Genomic DNA, 22,433 nt, shown 5'->3' with positions numbered 1-22,433 from the left:
GCCTCGCTTCCTCTAATGAAACTCCAAATGAATTGGAGCACGTACCGACTGCTCCGGCGCTCTTCGTTTCACTTCTCTCCTCTCTTAGGCCTTCCCCCTCTGCCATATAATGGCAGTCTCTCGTCTTCATTTCTCACTGTTTTTATGCTCCTTTTGTCTTTGATACTTTTGTTATTATTGCCACTCCTTAAAGTGATTTTTTAATTTATTTTTTTAAATCCATTATTCAGTTCATTTCTTTCCTGGGGGTGCCTCTCTCCAGCGGTCATTGGGCGAGAGGTTGCCAGTCCATCACAGAAACACACAAACTAACACCAATTAATTCAATAGGAAGCCAGAATACCTGGAGTAAACCCACATTTGCACTGGGAAAATATGCAAACTACATGGAAAAATGCCCCCACACCAGGATTCAAACCCTGGAAATATTCAAAGTTGCTGCTAATGCCAATAAGACAAAGTACATTCTTCCTTGTAAATGTTTATAAATAAAGCGATTTTGTGAAATGGGAAGACGAGGCTGTATCAATCCGGGCACTCCGACTGTTACGTGTTCACCAGAGAGACGGTCTGAGCGAAGAAACTGTCCCTAAGGCGGCTGGTTTTTGCGAGTGACGCTGAAGATTTAAGTTCAAATGCTTTGTATCCAGGATGTGTGGGATCTGCAGAGGTGTTAGCTTATCCTTCTCCTGACCGTAGACCTGTACACGTCTTGTTTTGTGGATGAGCTAAACCGCGCAGTGATGGACGAGTGCAGGACAGACCGAATAATTGTCGCATAGAAAATGACCAGAAGGCTTGAAAGATTGTACTACTTGAGTTTCTACAGGAAAGTAGGAAGAGGGGTGGAGGATTTTGGCGTCTGTCTGTGAGAGATGAGGATGTGGTTTCTCAACGTTAAACACAAAAAATCCAACTTTTAATGACGACTGCAGTTTCAAGCTTGGTTGGTTTGGGGACCAAAATTGCAAAATTTGCTACATTTTCAGCTGGTGCTGGCCGCTTTTACATTGCACTGTGTCAGATGAAGCAAACGCTTTGAAAAACCTGTTTTCCCCCATTCGCCTGTGGTGGCGCTGTAGCAAGAACCACTGGAGAAAGCGGCACGAAAACCTGAAAAGAAGACGTGAGCGCAACTTCCTCCTTCGCAAAATGTGAACAAAAATGGTCAGATTTTAGCGGTTGTAGGATTTCTCTTTTTTTTTCTCATTGGTCAAAGACCAATAAGCCATTTCTTCCGTTACACGAGAGCATTTGTTTACCCAGTGCATTTACCCAGAATGCACTGCTTCAGTTCACTTTCTGCTTTTGGATTTTGGATCACATATTCATTCGAACCGCCCCGAAGTTCATTACTAGGTTTGTAGGCGGAGCAGAGTTTGCCTTTTCGATGCACACCAGCGTTCGATTCGCACCTCCCCAAACGAACCGGACATTCTAGTCAAACTCTTAATTTGAACTGAACTGGGCTGGTGTGTGAACACACCTTTTTTTTTTTTTTTAACCCCTTCATGACAATCATCCCTATTTCATAACAGAGCACCTTTTTGCTGTTTGAACCTCCTGTCAACGTGAGTCACAGCTGCACAGGAAGCTTTTACAATTTCATCTGCTCACATCAAAGATTGTTTGTGCTTTTTTTTTTTTTTTTTTTTTTAAACACCAGTGCAATCTTTTTGAGCTTATTACTTTTTGTGATCAACATGTAAGACATAAAACAGCAGCTGTGTACCTCAGCCAATCTGAAGGAGGCAGAATTATTACACATGAACTTGTTTCTTTTGGCTTTTTCTTGTACGCAAAGTCAGTCGGATTCCCATAAAACACGTCTGAGGTGTGTGCGAACATGGCTCATGTCTCTGGGGGGGGGGGTTCATTGTTCTGGCTCATCAAGTGCGCGTCCCCGTGTTTCAGGTCCTCTCGCCGTGCACCTGAGACGGCGTACCGACAGCTGCCGAAAGATTTTTCCATTCCTGCTGTTTTTCCCAAAGGAGCCCATTGTTCCGCCTCATCTGATGTGCGTATGTTTGACCTTTGTTCCCTGTTGTTTTTTTTTGTGTTTTTTTTTTTACTCTTAGGGGAGTTGGAGGAGGAGATGGAGAATTCAGAGATGGCCGATCTCCCCGAGAAGCAGAAGCACCAGCTCAGACACAGAGAGCTTTTCCTGTCCCGCCAGCTGGAGTCCCTACCAGCAACACACATCAGGTAGTAAACCGGCTGGCCTCGCTAGCTGCACTTGCGCCTTTGCTTTTGTTTTGTTTCAACTTTTTTTGAGACAAAATATAAACTTAGAATGTATCAAACCAAGAAAAACATTGCAATATTTTATTTTCGAGCACACCAGTGTAGGAACTGATTAACCCAAAGGTTTCAGTCAATTTTCAACCATCTGACATCAAACAGGACAAAAAAAAATTCCCATTTCCTGAAATAGTCCTGTGAAAACCTTACAGGTTGAAATGAAGTTGTGACTTTTTTTTTTCTCAGAAAATGAAACGCTAAGATTATACCAATAATTATATTTTGCAAACACTGAAAGATTATAAATCGGGGCTTTTAATGGGAGTCTGTGCAGCATAAATTTTATCCGCAAATGACTAAATTGTTGCTACATTTTGGCTCATATCCAAAGCAGATCATTATTATTTGGCATGTGGAAAATACCTTTTTTTTTTTTTTTTTTTTCAGAAAAAAATATTAACATCACGTTCTCAATCTGACATTTGAAGGCATAAAACTCTGATTGTTGTTTAATATATAATTATGATCAGGACTGAAGTTGATCAAAAGACTTGACCTAAAACGAAGTTGAAAAAGATGCGACTTGAAGTAATATTTTAAGTCAAATTTTTGAATCCTGTTTTTATTTTTTTTTGCATAACATTTAAAAAAATAGATAACAGTGGCATGAAGGATTAACATTTTCTGAGTTTTGAGAAATTTATCAAAAGAAAGATAATAATAAAAAAAAACCTGAAATGTTTTTTTTTTATTGCATTTCCTGGAAGTGGACGTGTTTGTCCTTTATGACTGAAGAATTTATCGTCTAATGGACCGCTGTAGAAATAAAAATTTTATTCCAAACTTCCAAAACACACAAAAAATGACTTGTTGATGAGGGGAAAAAAGTGTTGAAAAAGACAAAAATGTTAATAAAGACGCCTGAGGGCTCAAGGGTGCCGTGCTTTATTAAAAAAAATCTGGCACCAAGTGAAGCTCTGATGGGCAAACCGAGCACTAAATGCTGACAGAAGCCAGTTTCTAGACTAATCCTGACCGTTACTCATCAGTAAGCTCCATTCATCACCACGTTATAACTCGACATTCCTGCGTCGAAGCTGGACGGTTAAGGGTTAAAGAAAAGTCCTGAAAGGTTAAATCCAAGCCTGATTAAGACTTCCTGATTAACACGGGTGTGCAGACTTTTTCACAGGTTGTCTGAGTTTGTCACTCTCCCAAATGAGATATAAAGGTGTTAATAATTTCCTGTGAAATCATCTAAACATAGAAAGTAGCAATTAGCGAAGCCAAGCGGACACTATCGCTGACCGACCTCTGCGCCGTGATTCATCTGATTTGGAACAAAGTTATAAATGTGCACTTTTATTTTTTATTTTTAGCCTCACTTTAAACAAGTTTCAATTATCCTGGTTTTTGTTTAGATGTAACGGAATAAAAATAGCTGAACGCAGATAAACACAATTCGAAACGTCGCATTTTCTCCTTTCCTCTTCACAATTATGCATTACTTTGTGTTACTAGAAATGAGACGCGTTGAACTCTGGGGTTTTAATGTGACTCAATGCTACTTTTTAGGGACACAGACGCTTTTTGCAAGACACTGAAAATGTTTCTTCTGGCCTTTCCTCCAATTTCTCTTTCATCTCATGCGTCTCGCTGCTTTGATTTATTTATTTTTTTCCCCGCTCTCGCCCGGCTCCAGAGGGAAGTGCTGCGTGACGCTGCTGAATGAAACCGAAGCCCTGAAGTCCTACCTGGACAGAGAGGTACGTATGTGTGCGTCCATGCGCAGAGAGCGTGCAGGCATTCTTGCAGAGAAACGTGCGAATGAGGAACGCGTGAGCAGAATGCACCGCGCATGAAGATTTTTAAAACCTGCTTTGCACCAGAGCTTGTTTTTTGTCTTATTTTTCACTCTTTGATTGTGGTTGATTTCAGTTTTTAATCGCCTGCAGCCATGCAGCCATACAGCCATACGTAATGGTTCCTGGAAGTAGCTTTCCGTTTCAGCTTTCTTTATTTTTGTTTATTTGAAGAAGAAAACTTTTTACAGTTTTAGAATCTCTTCATCACCTCAGCTCTAACCGCCGCTGTAACATTTCATAATTTTCGAACAACTTTCCAACAATAAACCCAATCAATGTCATTCCATTCAGATAAATGCATTGCTTTCTTCCCAGCAAGTTTTTATTTTATTTTTATTTTTTTATTAAAAACTTGCATCTTCCTGCGGCTGCTGCGTTGGCAGTGAAGGTTTCCTGTTGCTTTAAACACCTAACATTACAAAAAAAAAAAAAAAAAAAAACGTTTCTACCGCACAGAGCAGAAATATGTTGCCATAACTAGCTCATGTTTATTGCATCCTTGCACACGTGAGGGGAAAAAAAATGATAGAAGGACTGAAATTTCTATGAGATCTATACACACAGCCTCGTACCTCTGAGGAACGGGCTGTTGTGCATCTGGCCGTGAAGCTGCGGTACGCATCCAGCCCCAGGTGCAGATGCCCAGCGGCATCATGGGATTTAAATATGTGATTAGGTGTGTTAGATTTTGCGGGCTTGTGTGAGGTTGTGTGGGTCTGAGTCTTACGAGTTTAAAGATTCCTGTTTCTAGATGAATTATTCAGCATGTTGACCCAGAATGTTCTGTTCACACACAGTAATGAGGAGACGAGAGACTAGCAGCGAGGAAACCGCGCGCACACACACACACACACGCGCGCACACAGTCAGATAACACACTCTCAGGCCCGGTTGCCCGTCTTCTGCTCTGAACTTTCCTCCCGCCTGTAATTCCCAGGATGCCTTCTTCTACTCGCTGGTGTACGACCCTCAGCAGAAGACCCTGCTGGCGGATAAAGGGGAGATCCGCATCGGGAATAAATTCCAGGCCGACATCACCGACCTCCTGAATGAAGGTAGTTTAATCCGGCCTGTTTATTTAAACATTGGATTCTAAGAGAAGAAGGTTTTTCTTTTCTTCAGGGAATATTTTTTTTATTTTTTTAACCACTGAATATTGATGTGGTGCGTCCGAACGGCACGGTAGTCCAATAAATAACTGCTTTCATACCTGATCCTGAACACTGACGTCCCAGCGCTGTCCGATAGTTTTTCAGCCAGCAAAAGTTTGTTCACCTCTTTAACTTTTTCACACTTCGTCACAACAGAATGCATTCGATCTGTTATGACATAGCCCATCACAAAGAATACACATAAAGGAGACTACATACAAATGCATGCCACACTCTTCAGATTTTAATGTGTAAAAAAAAAAAAAAATCCATAGAAAACTATACATCAAATTCACAATTACTTTGTTTTTGTCGAACGGTTAAAAATCAGAGATGCAGCAAACAAGATCGAGATCAAATGTATTTTTGTAGGACGTTTCCAACAGCTAAAGCTGCAAACATTTAAAGACCAAACATTAGACAGCAGATCCAACCAGTAAGGCTGTTAAACTATGAAGAACAGCTAGGAAAGAAAAAGGACATAATAAATCATCCAATGATCAGCTCCAATCAGTGATTGGCTGATCAATTACTGGAAATTTAGCTTATTTTTCATCCTAATTCATTAATTGCATCAAAATTAAATATTTTTACTATTTTCACTCTATAAACTCGCCTCTAACACGTGTGCAGATGTGTGATTTGCTTATGTAATTGTTTAATTACAATCTTTCAGATTTCTAACCTACTTCAATTTAAAAACCTGCAGCAGATTTACTCTCCTTGTTTAGACCAAAAAAAAAAAAGTTTGGTCAAAAACTGCATCCGCCAAGAAAAGCTTCCATAACTTGTACTTTCACAGAAAATGAATCATAAACACAGCCTTAAGTTTATTCCAAAATTACAACGTTCCATAGTAAAATATTTTTGTTTCAATACTTTAAGAAAATGTAAATCTTTGTGGACACATTACATGTTTTGCCAAAAAACCTTTTATTCTTAGCAAGTAGGAAAAACAGAAGCTGCAAACCAGTTGGATTCAATAAAAACTTTAACGGCTAGATCAGTTTTTTTTTTTTGTTTTGTTTTCTTTTCTTTAAATCAAATTAAGTTTACTGTGTGTGTTGGTAAATACAGACGAAAAGGACGGCAGAGACCTGGCAAAGCTAGAAGAGAAGATCTGGGATCCCAACAGCTCACTAACAGAGAAACAGATCGACCAGTTTTTAGTCGTGGCTCGGTAAGTGAACAATGATGCTAAAAAACAAAACAGTACAAGACAACTGATTAGTAAGGAACATAATTATGCTAACGCTGGGCAGATGTTTTAAAAATGGTGTCCATCTTCTGTAAAGTTACAAAAGCATTCCAGGTTTTGGATTTCAGTTTTATTGTGAACAATCATGCAATGTCTCCAGGTTCCAGTTCTGTGTTGAAATATGAAAGCAGTTTGTTTTCAAAATTTCTCAGGTTTGAATTAATGTGAAAACCAAAAATGGATTAAATGTTTTGATTCCATCAGAAATTATGTGTATTACAATATGAAAAGTTGAGGTTAGAAGAGCTACTACAGAATTAAGATTTTGTAAACATATCCTAATTTTATACTGAATGGGAACAAAGTTTACAAAATGAGCATCGTAAAGTGTTAAACTGAGTTTTAGTGCTACGAGTAATGTTGATATGCTGCATGAATAGCGCCATTACTAAGCTTTTATTTTGATAGAAACAAAAATAACACAAAGTGCTTCTCATACTTTCAAAACAGACGTGCAAAACAACCACTAGAGTGAATAAAATTAAATAAATAGGACAAAATTTGATGTTTTGACATAAAAAAAATAATAGATAATAAACCTAGAACAGTAGAACAAAAATATTTTAAAATAAATTTCAAAGTGCAATAGTGTTAAAACTGAATGAGTAACATCTTTACTTAAGTGAAATAAATATTTTCACTTATCCAAATGTTATTAATAATGTACGCATTGTTTCGAGACTGCTTTCATCTTTGTGGAAATGTGTAACACCTCTCCTCTTTTATCTGTTTGTGTGCGGAAATTAGCATCATCAAGAAACAAATTGGATAAAAGAAATACACCAAAAAGAACAAAAAAAAACACATAAAGAGAAATGGCAATAAGAATAACCTCAGAGAAAAACTCCAAAATGAAAAATTTCTCTTAGAAAAGACCGTCTGTACATAGCATGAAGCCAGCAGTCTCATCAGATATTGTCCCTTAAATGTGGTTCCGCATTGGGAGGTGTTGTACTTGTGATATTGCATTGTTGCACAATCTGTGGGGAGCCGTGCTTGTTGTGCAGTCTGACGGTCGCTGGCAGAAAAGACCCGTCATACTTCTGGAGGCGGTGCCACTGTCTTTCTAGAATAAAATCCTGCATTAACGCAATAAAGAAACATTCCTTCTAACTATCCATATGACTTATTACAAACATTGGACATTCTGGAGCCAAAACTGACCTAAAGGGAATCAAATTTTTTTAATTTTTTCACAAAAGTAGATGTTTAGGAGCCCTTTAATAGTCAGAATGTTTCCATGTTTAGTATTGGGGCTGGAACTATTAATCACATTATTTGTAAATAATTGTTTGTTGAAATAATCAACTAACTTAATAATTGATTAATTGTTAATCTGAGATTATGAAACATGTAATTTACTGGAAAAAACCCCAACATATTATAAGTAATTAAGCCAAAATTTTGGAGTTAAGAAGAAAACCCATTTGTCTGTAAATAATTTACCTAAAACTCCTCAAGAGGCATAGTTTTAGCTTCACCTGGGTCAATTTCATTAAAAAAAAACTATATCATTGCATTTCAGGTAATAAAATTTAGTTTTTTTTATTATCATTTAAAAAAAGAATTGTTTATTTACACATTTTAATGTATTTCTAATATTGCACAATAAAGGCTTAAGTAGTTAAATGAAAAATCTGAATGTGCCCATTTTTTTTTTTTTATCGAATAAAATTGTTGTAGCCCAGTAGCTACAACAATCGCCAGTGGCAGCGCGGTTGTGTGTCTTGTTGAAAGCCGTCTTCGTCCCGCAGGTCGGTCGGTACGTTCGCCAGAGCGTTGGACTGCAGCAGTTCCGTCCGGCAGCCGAGCCTCCACATGAGCGCCGCCGCCGCCTCCAGGGACATCACGCTGGTGAGAGAACGCGGCCGCGGGTTCGGAGTTGGCTCGACGTCATGCCGCCGCTTAAAAGCGCGCAACCTTGTCTGTGCAGCTGTTCTGTCAGCGATAGCTTGGCGCTTTAACTCTGCGCGGCGGTTTTTTTTCCAGTTCCACGCCATGGACACGCTCCACACCAACGGCTACGACATGACCCGGGCCATCGCGGCGCTGGTGCCTCAGGGCGGACCCGTCCTCTGCAGGGACGAGATGGAGGAGTGGAGCGCCTCCGAGGCCAACCTGTTCGAGGAAGCGCTGGAGAAATACGGCAAAGACTTCACAGATATCCAGCAGGATTTTGTAAGTGACGAAACCAGAAAGTAGCGCCTTCACAGAATCGCTCACTTCTTTTTTTTCTTCCCCCCCCCCCTACCTTCGTTTATTCTCCTAAAGTAAAGAGACTGGAGTTGATCATTGCACAGTCATGTGGTGCCAGTCTCATATTTATCATCATCATGGTTTTTTTTTTAGTTTTAATAATGTATTTTTCAAAAAATGATTTATTAAAAATAAGCATTAGTTTAACTATAATTTACAGCAAATATTCTTCAGGCAACCTGCATAAATTCAAACTTGTTCCCACAGGTTTTGTTTTCAACATTCATTAGAGCAGCAACTAATGATTATTTTAGCACTCAAGTAAAGTAATCTATCAGTTTTTCTAACAATCAAATAAAAATAGCATATTCTACAGATTTTTCATTTAACTACTACTTGCACCTTATATATATATATATATATATATATATATATATATATATATATATATATATTAGAAATGCATCGAAAGTTGCAAATAAAAAACAAAGAAATTCCGCTTATAAATTAGAAAAAAAAGATGTTTGTTGCCTAAAATGCAATTGTGGCACATTGATTATTTGTTGCAAAAGTTGCATCTGTAGCTAAAAAAATACTTCCTACCTTTCTTGGCTGTTCCTGCTTGACTTAATAAAAGCATTTTTTAGGTTAAATGAGTGTAATTTGTGCTAGCAAAAAATTCTTTGTATCGTTTTGACTCGATTACTTCCCCCGGTATGTTGTTCTTTCAGCAAGTGGCCTTTTTTTTTTGTTTTTTTGAGTTAATTAATTGATTTCTAAATCAATTATTTAAATAGCTGATTCATCCCCAACGTTCATTGAATAAATCTGTTGTATGATCGAAACAAAGCTAAACTGCAGGACACAACCTGTCTGTCAGATATGTAGTGTGTTTCTAACTGCTGCCCTTACAGGGGATCTTTGCAGATTTATTTAATGTTTAATTGATTATTTATGAACTGGACTGTATAAATATTTTTTCTGGAAAGCAGCCTGTTCATCCTGTGTGTGGTGATCACACAGATCCGCCTGAAAACGAGCTTGAGAAGCCTGGAGGAAGACGCTGTGCAGCTCCTCATTTTCTGATTCGCCTTCAGCCCGAGAAGAACAAGCCGTTTCTAATCGTCACCGTGAGCGCTACTCCGCCACCTGGTGGCCAGCGTCTCTCAGTGCTACTCATTCTTGTTTCCACTTGAGCCTTTTTCTTTTTTTCTTTTTTCTTTTTTTTAAACAGCAGCATGGGTGGGGCTGCAACTTACTACATCTTTGTTTTAAACTTTTGAGATCTGGAATCGGCTCCAGCTGAACCAGAGAATAAATCTTCAGGTTTTCCTGCCGGAGGGAAAATGTTTTTCAACAACTCCTCTGTGCCAAATTGGGTTTTATTTAAAAATCAGCTAGTTCACATGAACATGTCCTTCATCCTCCTCTTCTCTCTCAGCTGCCATGGAAGTCGCTGACGAGTATAATTGAGTATTACTACATGTGGAAGACTACAGACAGATACGTCCAGCAGGTACGTTGTCCTCACTTTTAAGCTTGGTACCGTTGATGTTTGGTTGCAGGAAGCCGAGGAGCTGAATAGATCTAATCCTGTCGTTCCTCCTCTCTCTTCTTCTCTCCTCCTCGCCTGTTCCTGCTCCAGAAGCGATTAAAAGCAGCCGAGGCAGAGAGCAAACTCAAGCAGGTCTACATCCCCAACTAGTGAGTGCTTTCTCTTTAGATGCTAAGACTTTTGCACGTTTCGGTTCAAAGCAAGAAAGCAACACGGGTTGCTAAGCTAAAAAAAAAAAAAAAAAAAAAAAAAAAAAACTGGAGTTGCAGCCACAACATTTTTTTTCTTTTTTGGTGATAAACAAACGTTGTAGCATGCTCTTGTATTTGACTCCCTTTCCTGTGTCGCCCCTAAATAAAATAAGAAGTCACCTGATTGGTAAATGAAGCGCTCTTGTGTGTGTGCGTGTGTGTGTATGTGTAACCTCAGTATAAATCCAGCTCAGAGAAAACACTGTGATGGAAGACCAATAAACACTGAACATAAGTCAGAGATAAAGTTATAAAGAAGTTTAAGGGAAGATTAGGTTATAAAATATGCCGAGTTTCAAACATCTATCATAACTCTGACCGATTCACAATTTTAAATGTAAGAATATGGCAGAACTGAAAACTACGGATGCACAATATTGTATGAAAACCTTAAGCTCTGGACCACTGAACTCTGTAACCGCCCTGTAGAAAACATCCTTACAACAGGCCAAATATATTGTGTTGGTCCATCACATACATTTTAGTTTGTGTCTGAACCTCATCTGCTTCCTACATTTTAGAGGATAGAGTCTGCCTGAGAAGCTTCCAGAAAGAGAAGTTACTGTCATCAGAGGTTAACGCACAGAGAGGAAGTATCCGCTTTCAGAGTCGCTCTACGCGTAATGTTGCAGTTTGATCTCCGTGCTTTCAAAGATGGACTCGTTTGGTCTCATCGCTAAGAGTCAGTTTGAGTCTGTAGGGAGTTTGAAGAACTAAAAGGGAGTAAAACAAAGTGTGGAGTGATCCATCATGTTTTTTTTTTTATTTTATTTTATCTTATTAAGGTAACTGTTAAATGATGTGAATTAAGACAAATAAAACAAAGTCTAGGAAAGAAGTGCTGCAACTGATGTGAACCAGAAAAAAACAAAACGACAAGCCTTCCAGCAAACTGTGTGTGTGTGAAAACCTTGTGGTTTTGTAAGGGAAAGCCTTAAAGGAAGTCGTATCTTCCCTTCCGGTAATTAAACTTTAATATTTGTCAGATTTTGGTCATTTCATCCCCCCCCCACTAGACTGTGGCTGCGTTCATGTTTTAAGACGGTCTGTTGTTCTCGTGTCTGACTCCGTCTCTGTTCGCCTGAACTTCCAGCAACAAGCCAAACCCCAACCAGCTGAGCAACAGCGTAAAGCCGGCGCTTCTAAACGGAGCAGCGGGCTCTAATGTCCCGGGACCGCCGGGCTCAGGGCAGACCCCGGGCCTGGGCAGAGCCTGTGAAAGCTGCTATAGTAAGTCTGCTATTATAATGTAGGTGATTAACACAGACTCCCTCTCTTCTCTGTGAATCACATTAGATGATTATGATGGAGGGGATCATGACTTCTCCTATCAGCTGACAAAGAAAGTGAAAGTCTGTGCTCTGTCATGCTGATGTTGTCTCTGTCTGTGTGTGTGTGTGTGTGTGTGTAGCCAGCAGCTCCTACCAGTGGTACTCGTGGGGACCTCCCAACATGCAGTGTCGCCTGTGTGCTTCATGCTGGACCTACTGGAAGAAGTACGGCGGCCTGAAGATGCCCACAAGGCTGGACGGAGAGAGGCCGGGGCCCAACCGCAACACCATGGTAACTGCTGCGTTCCTGGACCGTTAATCAGAGGAAATCCTCCTGACTTGTCCATCTCAAACAATGGCTGGTTATTTTCCAAATTCCGTTTAGTTTTTTTTCCCCCCTCCTTTCCCCAAACTCTCCTTTATCTGTTTTCGTTCTCCCAATTCCGCTTTGTCCATTCGACCGAATTTACGAAGTCAAAAAGTGTCGTTACGGAGTGAATGAAGTCCATAAAGAGATCCACATTTACAGCTATTCAGGCTTCACCAGTAACAAATTAACGCTGCGGTTCAACAGAGCATTGAGTGACTTTACAAGGTGGTTTAAAGCATTTTGCTGTCATATTTTTTTTTAAAGAACTCAAACTTTATATTCAAAATAAAAAAAACTCGTGTTATTTACCAGTTGAAAGCAGACATTTTCATCTCTGATGTTTTTTTGTTTTTCCTCGCTGTCTGAAGTTAAATCAGACTAAACTTTTCTTGATTTTAGGTTAGTTATAATTTCTATTTGCTAAATGCCAGAAAACGTAGCGGAAACTGTTTTAATTTTACTTGAACTTCTTGAATTTTACAGTGTGTGGGGGGGGAAAGTGGACCGACTCCGTCCTTATTCGTGTTCCCGATGTTGCTCTTCGCTACAGGTGGCCGTCACATGTACGCCTGCGCCTTCAGTAGAGCATGCACTGCTGCTAGAAAGAAGTTGCCAGCCCTGATTCAACCTTTTTGGCTTTTATTTCGAGGGAGTTGGTGTTTTAGTGAGTTTTGCCCGTAGCTGCAGCGGCCAAAAATACAACAGAAACTATCAGGGTTTGTTGAATTCTCCGATCCCGTCTGTGTGTTTTCAAAAATAATAGCGACGCAACGGGGGCCCTCTACTCGCAGCAGTTAAGTAACCCATCCGAGTCCAGGTGAAACAAATTTACCTCAAAGCCACGTTGGCACTTTATAGTCATTCGTTTTCAGGGTGAAATCACGCGAGACGCGAGTCCTGCCTTATCCTCTGACCGACCCGATGTTTGCCGTTCCAGAGTCCTCACGGCCTTCCTCTGCGCCACAGCAGCAGCCCCAAGTTTGCTGTCAAGACCCGGCAGGCGTTTTTCCTGCAGACCACCGGCGCCACGCGGCTGGCGCGCCGCCTCTGCGAGGACATCATCCGACCGCGATACCTGGCCCGGCACCCCTACCTCCCTGTCAACACAGCAGCCATCAAAGCCGAGTGTAGGAGGCTTTGTGTTCCCAGCAGCCAAACTTTGGTCACATCCAAACGTTTTTGTTTGTTTGGTTATTGATGAGTGTCGTTTTGCTGACTGACTTCAGGTGCTCTGAGGTTAACAGATCGGCCAAAAAAGCCTTCGCAGCTCAAACCGGTGGAGCGGAAACCTCTGGAGTCTGTGGTTCGGTACTTGGGTAAGAGGCCTGCTGTCAAGTTTGTCATGTTTCAGCTTATCTGTTGTGCATGAGAAGGTTTTGTTCTTAAAAGAAGAATGTCTGGGATGTTATTTCAATCTTTTCTTCCTCCCTACCTCATCTTTCCATTTTTGTCCTTTTCCTTCTTCCTCTTTCTTTATTGAGCCCTTGCTTCCTCTTATCCTTCCCTCTCTGCTAACTTCCTTTACCCTGTTGTTCTTGTGCCTTTTTTTATTGTCTTTCCTTTGTCACCTCTTTCCTTCCTTCTTCACTCCCTTACTTGTGCCCTTTAACCATTTGGATTGTCCTTCCTTTCTTCTGCCCTTCCTTTCTTCTTTTCTTTCCCATATCCTTCCTTTTTCCCATCTTTACTTCTTGTTTCCTTCCATTCTTCCTTGCATCCTTCCTTGATCGCACTCTTCCTTCGTCACTCCGTTACTTGTGCCCTATTGTCTTTCTTTCTTTGCTCTTTGCGTCCTGCTACCTTTGTTCCTCCCGCTGTTTATTCCTGTTTCTCTTTTGAATGCATCTATTGTGCATGAGTTGTTTTTGTTCAAACTTTCTCAAATCCAGAGACAAATTCAGTATTTAATGTTTTTGTTATTTTTTCTTTTAAGATGTTTATCCGTTTGAAAGTAAAGCCTCTCATGTCTTCTCTGCCTGCCTGACCCGTTTTTCCTGCTCACTGTGTGCAGAAGCACATCCCCGTCCGTCCAAGCCCAACCCGCCGCCCCGTGGCGGATCCATCTCAACAGGCAGCTTGACGCCCATAAAGTCCTCTCCCATCCTCAACAACGGCTCGCCCACCATCCTGGGCAAGCGCAGCTACGAGCAGCACAACGGCCTGGATGGTGGGTTTCTCCGATTCAGGACATTCTTCCTTTTAGCCTAAACTACAAGCAGAACGACACCCTTGCCTAACTGTAACGACCTCCGTTCTCTCATTTAAATCGCTCTCTCTGCTTAAAGTTTGAGTTTAGCTCGGAGATCAACACACATTAGATATTTTGTTCCTTTTTTTTTTTTTTTTGAGACTGCGTTCTCCAGTTAGCGATTGATCAATTGTTTCAAACCTGCACCACACTTCTGAGGTTGTTTTTTTGTTTTGTTTTGTTTTTTTGCACAAGGTTCCATCCATCCATCCATTTTCTTTACACCCTTGTCCCTCAGTGGGGTCGGGAGGGTTGCTGGTGCCCATCTCCAGCTAACGTTCCGGGCGAGAGGCGAGGTCACCCTGGACAGGTCACCAGTCTGTCGCAGGGCAACACAGAGACACACAACCATGCACACACACTCACACCTAGGGACAATTTGGAGAGGCCAATTAACCTGACAGTCATGTTTTTGGACTGTGGGAGGAAACCGGAGTACCTGGAGAAAACCCACACATGCACAGGGAGAACATGCAAACTCCATGCAGAAAGACCGGGGCCGGGAATCGAACCCAGAACCTTCTTGCTGCACGGCAACAGCTCTACCAACTGCGCTACTGTACAGCCCTTGCACAAGGTTTTAAAAAATAAAATAAAATCTTTCATCCACTTCAAAATCCCGATCTGTCGTGTTTATGCAGCACATAAAAAGCCGAATTAAGTGCACCCGCAAAACAAATACTTTTCCAACACCACCTGACTTAAACATGAAGATTCTGCGAGGAGCTGCTGAATCCCGTGTGACGCGGGGAGTCGGGTTAACGTGACACCGACAGATCGGGGGAACGCCAGAGAGAGAGAGAGGAGGCAGAGCCGGAGATCCGATCAGCCGCGCTGCTTCAGCTGTAGAATTCCGTAGCGTGTGTTGTCATGGTAACGAGGCGAGGAAATGCTCGTCGAGTGTTTCCAGAGGGAGACGATTCAACTGGTCTCCGAGCCCTCTTCAGAACCACGCCGGGTCCATTTATTTAAATCAGTAGTTAATGGAGCTGCAGTCTGGTCGAAGCCAACATGTCGAGGTCGTCGTGGTGAGATTAGCAGGGGGCTAACGGCAGGTTGTTCATGAAGCACGTTTTCTGCTGCTTCTGGGTCATGTCTATAATTGTTTAAACTTCCTCTAAATGTGTTGCAGTTAAAAGAGGCAGTGGTAAATGTTGCATCGGCGAGGAAACGGAAAGAAAAAAAACATTAGATGTGCTGAGATCGGGCTCAATAAACCTGATGGAGCTAAACAAACAATAGATTCTTATTTGTAGCGTCCAGATAAATGAACACATTTAGTGAACACAAAATTAAACTGGTGATTTATTTTTAACATAAATACTCAACCGTGCATTATCAACTAGTCTGTGAAATTAGCTCAGATTGAGTTTTCTTTATTTCTTTATTTTTAAAAAACATTGTTTATTGCAATGTTAAAAAATAGTTTCTTTTTAAGAGGATTTTTTTATTTTTACCAGACAGTTGATGGGAAAGTTAAATTAAATATCAGTCCTAACGTCTGTCATTCATCCCTTCGTTCCACTCTGTGAATTTTGGCTGAAAAATATGAAAATCTGAGAGAAAACTGAAATTTCTCATAAAGAAGATCTAGGAAGCCTTTTTTCCTTTAAAGATTTGTGATCCTTAAACATGGCTTCGCTGATAAACGTCCTCTGCATCCATTTTACAAATTAAAGTGAGAGAGAGATCCATAATATAGTCAAATCAGAAACACTAATTATTGATAATGTTCGGTAATTTTCTTTTCTTTTTCATTACTACTGTGATCACATGAAATTAGTTGCTTTTGATGCCAGCAGGGGGAAGATGAAGGTTGGCTCTATTTTCTCCCCCTGCAGAACTGGCAGATTGAATCAATGTGTGTGTGTATGTGTGTGTGTTTGATATCTGCTGCATCAACTCTCCCGCTCCGCTCCATTTGCAGGCACCAAGTCCAAAGCCCTTACTCCACAGTGGGACATTATGGCCAAACGTGTTAGCGACGCGGGACGGCCCTCGGTGTCCCTGCAGGACGAGATCCACGAACTGGACTGAACTCTCCGTGGGAACAATCTCTACTGCAAACAGCAGTGAGGTGAGACTTTGACATCTGCTGCTGCTGCACCGCTTTGATCACCAGGGGTGATTTATTCAGTAGGTTGTCTGCTTGTTGGTGGTGTTGCAAATGTTGACTTGAGAGGCGAAAACCAAGCTGAAGATTGAACACATTTGCAGGCAAAAAAAACCCGACGCTTTTTAGTCTTTAAAAGGTTAGAACAGAAACTACCTATGTTCTTTACACCAAGTTTTTGTTCATGGTTTGTGCATAAAGCCAACAAAACGATATTTCATAAGAATTGCCACATTATGTTCTACATAATCACTGGGAATACAACAGACTTGACAACAGGCTGTCCAGAGTGCTGTATGCAAACTTATTTATGTTAAGTTAAGTGGAAGGAAAAATTGCGGCGCACATTAGCGCAGTCATTTGTGATAAATGAGCTCCACCAAGCAGCTGTGAGCCATAATCGTCTGAATTAGCTCAAATATATATCTATAATACTTCTGGTTCAGTTTATTTGCTAAACATTTGCTCACTAAGGCCAAAATTCATGTGCTGACGTAATAAAATTTGAACATTAAACCACATTATTTTTAATTGACAGTATTGAAGAATTAAATAAACAACCCAAAAAGCATTAAAACTAATGTCACTAATCTACAAATGACCCATTTTTAGTATTCTGAATAAAATGATTCAGTGGGACAAGGCCATCAAAAATGAGTGAAATATCCAAGGATTTAATCCTGTTTTTCCTGTGAGAAACGGTATTTATTTCTCCCAAATAAAGCTCGTTTCTAATCATTTTGTAGTTTATCTCATCACACAGTAATTCACACGTGACACAATCATGGCGTTCACCTGTGAATCCTGGGTAGTGGAAATATTTGCGTCTACAATTCAACAAATTAAAAAAAAAAAAAAAAGCTTTGAAAGTTTAAAAACGTTTTAAACTTAATATATTTAAAAAGATATTTAAAAGCATCTTTTTTTTTCTTCTTCTTGTCTTTTCTCGTTTCTCCAGCAGGGGGAGAAAGGAAACGGAGAAGGCTTTCCTAGCAGACCATAAGTGTGGGCAGCTGAGAGGAGACGACGGCATCGGTCACTTTTCTTTCAGTCAGTTTGTGTCTCTTTGCTGCTGGAGACCAGGCGACCGCTTCGGCAGAGGTCTCCATCTGAAGATGAGCCTGACTGTACAGGACTGTGTTTATTACTTACATTACTTGTTATTACTGTCTTTGTAATTATTGTTATTGGGGTTTTTATTTTATTTTTTTTTGTTCGTTTGTTTGTATTTTATTTTATTTTTTTACCAACTATAACTCGGTTTGTTTGTCGATCAAACGATGGAGACTTGTAAAGTTTCATGAGAAGTGCTTGAGGAGCCCCTGTGGAGAAGGAACGTTAACATAAGCCACTCGCATCTTTTGTTTGTTTTTTTTTCTTTTCTTTAATGTTTTTTTTTTTTTTTAACAAGATCAAGTCGGAAAAGAGACACACTTTTCTCTTTGTTTCAGCGACGTGAGTTCAACTCGTCTTCTGTGTCGCTCAAGCCAGAGCCGCTCTGCAGCCAGAGGAGGGTTTACTTACTGAGAAGGACTTGATGTTTTTTCTACCTTTTTCAGCAATTGGCAGCATCTCTTTGCTTCGTAATCCAATTAAAAACAATCGATTTTTTTATTATTATTTTTTTTCCTTTCCCCTCTCCTTGTTTCGGTGTCCGTCCACAAAGCTGAGGCGTTGAAACACACACCGACCGTTGCCGCTCCGGGCTGCTGTCGGTGTGTGTGTGTGTGTGTTAATTTTTGTTCTTTTTTCCTCTACTCCACACCGGGTATGCAAGCAGGGTATATGCAAATTTACAGCAACTCTTCATTCCTAATGGCTTTATATGTTGTCAGTATTGGAGCGGATTTAAGGCTTGAGCCGTTCTTTGTTTTGTAAGCAAACATCTGAAATGAACTAAAAAGCAGGAATGCAGTCTGCTTTCATTGTCCAACCACTTGTCGGTGTGTTTATTTTTGTACATTTGTTGAAAACGTCGCGAGCAAAGTTGGCTTTTTCCATAAAAGAAACAACAACAAAAATAGAAGGAAAGATGTAATTTCACCATCCGGCCATAACGCACGTTTACAAATCAACCAACCAATCATCTGAAACGACCAGATTGTGAATAAGTATCTTCAAGCGACGCTCTGACTGTAGTTTATTTGAATCCTTGTAGTTTGTTGAACCTAAGAACTGTTGAGAGCGCTGTCCAAAGTATCGACGGGCAGCGGCAACATTGTGAAGAGCTTGACATTTTCACCTGTTTAACAATAAACTAAACACGCAAAGAAACCAAGTATGTACAGTACATCTCGGAGGGAAAACTCTAAACATGGAGGCCTGTGGAAGTGTGGTTCTTTTGCAATCAGAAAGCCGGGGGTTCGATTCTGACCTGAAATTTCGGAGTCCTAAAAGTTTTCTACTTTCTACATTTTTTATTTAATTTTATTTTTTGGGGGATATACTCAAACAAAAGAGTTAACAAAAAAGAGGCTTTTTGTGCCACATTTATTAAATGCTTGCTTCTACATAAATCTCTGTATTTGTGTAGTTCTGCTTACTTTGAAATTAAAATGACAGCAAAAAAAAAAGTCAAGATACATACTTTGTTGCACCTAACATTTTTTGCTTAAAGAAGAATAATTAATTTGTGTCTCAATCTTTTTTCGAGAGGCCCGGCGTCACTAAAGTTTTTAACATAAAAGATTTTTTGAATTTTTTTTAAAGCTGCAGACGACACCAGGGCTGCATCTTTAGACTCCGCCCTCCGACCCCACAGCTTAGTGCTTATGCAGTGCCTGGCACATCCTTGGACTTGTTTTTCCACATTTTTCAATCACAAACATCCAAGTAGGGCATGTGAATATGAATAGGACACATGGTTTTCAAATATTTTTTTATAAATAAAAATCCTTAAATTGTGGCATTTATTTGTGTTTATCTCATTTACTCTGTCAGGAATGCAGTGTAACCAGCCGCCGTGTTGAATGACTAGAGTCCAACCTGTGTGTAGTGTGAATTCAGCTGTTCTGTGAATGGCTGAGAGGTAAATTAACATCACGAGGGCTGGAGATAAAGTTCTAGAGAACTTTGCTATTATGCAGAGAGAGAGTAAGTAAACACAACCGTTGCCGGGTAGTTTGACCTGATCGCTGAGCCAAATGAAAAAGATGCATCGGCTGTGAAACCACATACAAAAATAAATATTTGTACTAAATATTGTGCACAAATGCATATCAGCAATGGACATTACAAGCATTTGCATGTTGAACATAAAGGTAACGGGACTACATTTAAATGAAATATTTCTCATAAATAATAAAGCAGATTCTTTTGATACTTAATTGCATGAAACAGCCCAAACATGTTAAAAATGCACTTTTTTAAAAATAAAAACTAAAATTTGGAGTCTTTCCAACCCACAAATGACCTTATTCAAACTAAATGAATAAACAAATGTATGTCGCAATTTCAAGACACTATTGGTCAGAAGTACTTAAAGTATCTTATATTCCACCCACTTTACAATTATGAAATGCTTTGTGTTAGTCAAATAAAATACATTAAAGGTTGTGGCTGTGACAAAAGAGTAAGGTGTGCAAGAACTTTGGAAAGGCAGTGCAAGTATGATGGCTTCAAATTTAATGTCTCAACAGTAGGTAGTCTCTAACCAAATGATCACAGTAAACCCATAAGAATACAGAATTAATTCGCAAGTGTGAATTTCTAACAAATACTTATTGTCAGAGAAGCTGTGTAATTTTTTTTTTATATGTGTTTTCTTTTGACTACTTAAATAATTGGATCTTTTTCTTATTAGGAATAGCTGCAGCCCTTGTCTGTAACATTTGGATTCATCTTCAGTTTGGACGCTTTCTCACTCGTTGGGTCATAGTTGGCTCTAACTTCTCCTGTGCTGGTTGCTTTTTCCTCCTCCAACAGATAACTTCTCCTCTGTAACACCTCCTGAATTTTTCTCCGTTGAGTCATCTCAGGCGGCTCTGTCTGCGATGGCTCCCGTGCGCTTGCGGCCCTTTGGAGATTTCCAAGAAAGTGAACTTTGCGATGAGAGACGCGCATCTCTTATCGACTCGCTTCTTGGCTGAGTTTTTGAATCCGATCTGACCCCTGGTCCGATGACGTTTGTGTGCCGGAGGAGCTCAATATTTACGGCAGCTGCAGGAGATGACTGGTGCTCACCGTGGAGACACGATCCGTTCCAGTCCACTCGTATGCATGACCGGATCGATTCCGATGGCCAGCGTAACGATTTCCAGAAAGCTCTTAGTTTGACTAACTGTAGACTATATCACTGCCGAGTATATTTTTTCCATAAGTGCAGGACTGTCAATATTCCAGTCACATCCTGCATTATATTATGTTGTCATAAGTGGACAGGATGTTTATTTGATCAGGTTGGGTAATGTGGGGCAGGTGGCTGTGTTCTGCAGAAATCACTACGTCAGGGTCTTTAGTTGTCCCACCATAAATGCTTGAATTTGACCACAAATCGTAGATCTACATTTTTTAAATGCATCTATTGAGATTGGGATTACTGTTGAGTTTGAATTGATGGTTTATGTAGAGGTAAAATATATAGATTTTTTTTAATTTAAAGGGACAGTGTTATGTGTTTTTGTCATTTCATAGCACAATCAAGTAACTATGTTGACGTTAGTTGTAAAAATCCTGCATATATCAAATACTTAAAAGAAATGTGGCTTTGTAACTTAACGCCTACCAGCACCCCATTAAGGGACAAGCGTGTATAGAAAATGGATGGATGGATGGAACTTAACGCCTTGAAATTGGGCCTCTGTCTCTTTAAAGACTTGCTCTTTCTGGAACTCCGCCTTCAGGAAGTCATTACAACCTTTAACAGCGTTTTTTACCAGCATTGTTCTGAGCAGCGATTCTCATATAGAGCTCAGCGGATGCCCAGTTCCACCAGGTGTTTGCTAACTGCTGCTGGCTAGTCTGAAGGAGCAGAGCGCAGGGAGTCCCAGCAGAGGAGGGATGCTCTGTGAGAAGCTTGAAAACTGCAGCTCCAAGGAGGAGCTTCATCCTTGAAGGTGGGGCTAGGTCCACTCAAGCGTTTTGCACAGCTGAATGGTTCCCACGGAAGATTAAAGTACGTCTTATGCATGAAAAGAACAAGGCAACACTCCAGTTATGTAGATATGATGTGGAAATACCATTATAACATAACGTAAAGCTCAGAAAACTTTTATTTTTTTACGTAGTTGTGTCCCTTTAAAGGAAATGAAAAGGGTACGTTGGACCTGTGTTTTTTGTTTTTTTTTTCTTTTCAGCCAATTAAATTTGGCCCCTTTTTCTAGATTTCACCACATCTGTCGTTAGTGGTAGCAAACTGCGCTTAAGAGCCAGCAGTGGGTAGCATCTAAAAAAAAAAAAAAAAAAAGTATTCCTGGGGTAGAGAAAGAAAAAGTGAATGAACTAAGAGACAAACACAAAGCTTAAACAGCTCCTACTCATCTCTAAATATATTAGAAACGTCTTACGGCTTTGACCCGTATGGCTTTTAATGAGAATGGAGGCCTACTAATTTATTAATGTGATGATAGAAAGACCAGAGTAACAAGCTAAACTGTAAGACGTGTATCTGGATGATCGTCTTCAGACTGGACGGCTGCCCTTCCGCAATCACTCTGATCTTAATGGGGCAGGGGAAAAAATGAATAAATAATTAAAGTAAAACAGTTCAGTGGCAAAGGAGCAAAACTTAATATTTGTGCTTAAACTGTGAGAGAATATTTAAATTTTTTTTTTTGTTTTTTTACATCCAGACAGTCCAAACGTAACCCATCATTTTGATCCAAACAGAAGAAAGCAAAGCTACTAAAGAGGAGCAGTGATGGAGCAGATGGGCGGATCGAAGCGATGAATCACCGGCCTGCAATTTAACAAGAAG

The 22,433-nt window shown here is 40.1% G+C and overlaps 1 protein-coding gene across 2 annotated transcripts in view; it reads left to right on the top strand.

The window, feature by feature from the left end:
* Nucleotides 1-19,424, top strand: part of mta1 (metastasis associated 1) — a 44,477-nt gene extending 25,053 nt beyond the window's left edge. The window contains exons 4-18 of one of the 2 annotated variants that reach the window (XM_008399153.3): nucleotides 2,079-2,205; nucleotides 3,944-4,007; nucleotides 5,044-5,161; nucleotides 6,335-6,437; nucleotides 8,270-8,369; nucleotides 8,505-8,693; nucleotides 10,153-10,227; nucleotides 10,357-10,415; nucleotides 11,611-11,747; nucleotides 11,929-12,080; nucleotides 13,096-13,285; nucleotides 13,385-13,474; nucleotides 14,170-14,325; nucleotides 16,334-16,483; nucleotides 17,481-19,424. In XM_008399153.3, coding sequence (XP_008397375.1) covers nucleotides 2,079-2,205; nucleotides 3,944-4,007; nucleotides 5,044-5,161; nucleotides 6,335-6,437; nucleotides 8,270-8,369; nucleotides 8,505-8,693; nucleotides 10,153-10,227; nucleotides 10,357-10,415; nucleotides 11,611-11,747; nucleotides 11,929-12,080; nucleotides 13,096-13,285; nucleotides 13,385-13,474; nucleotides 14,170-14,325; nucleotides 16,334-16,443 — 1,670 coding nt within the window. In that variant the 3' untranslated portion in view covers nucleotides 16,444-16,483; nucleotides 17,481-19,424. Of the gene's footprint in view, nucleotides 1-2,078; nucleotides 2,206-3,943; nucleotides 4,008-5,043; nucleotides 5,162-6,334; nucleotides 6,438-8,269; nucleotides 8,370-8,504; nucleotides 8,694-10,152; nucleotides 10,228-10,356; nucleotides 10,416-11,610; nucleotides 11,748-11,928; nucleotides 12,081-13,095; nucleotides 13,286-13,384; nucleotides 13,475-14,169; nucleotides 14,326-16,333; nucleotides 16,484-17,477 lie in introns of both variants that reach the window. The other variant, XM_008399152.3, reaches the window with a different exon arrangement.
* The last annotated feature ends 3,009 nt before the right edge of the window (nucleotides 19,425-22,433 follow it).

The sequence above is a fragment of the Poecilia reticulata genome, chromosome 22 (assembly GCF_904066995.2).
Source record: "Poecilia reticulata chromosome 22, P_reticulata-male-v2, whole genome shotgun sequence".
Taxonomy (NCBI): Eukaryota; Metazoa; Chordata; class Actinopteri; order Cyprinodontiformes; family Poeciliidae; genus Poecilia; species Poecilia reticulata.
This window is presented reverse-complemented; position numbering and strand designations above follow the sequence as displayed.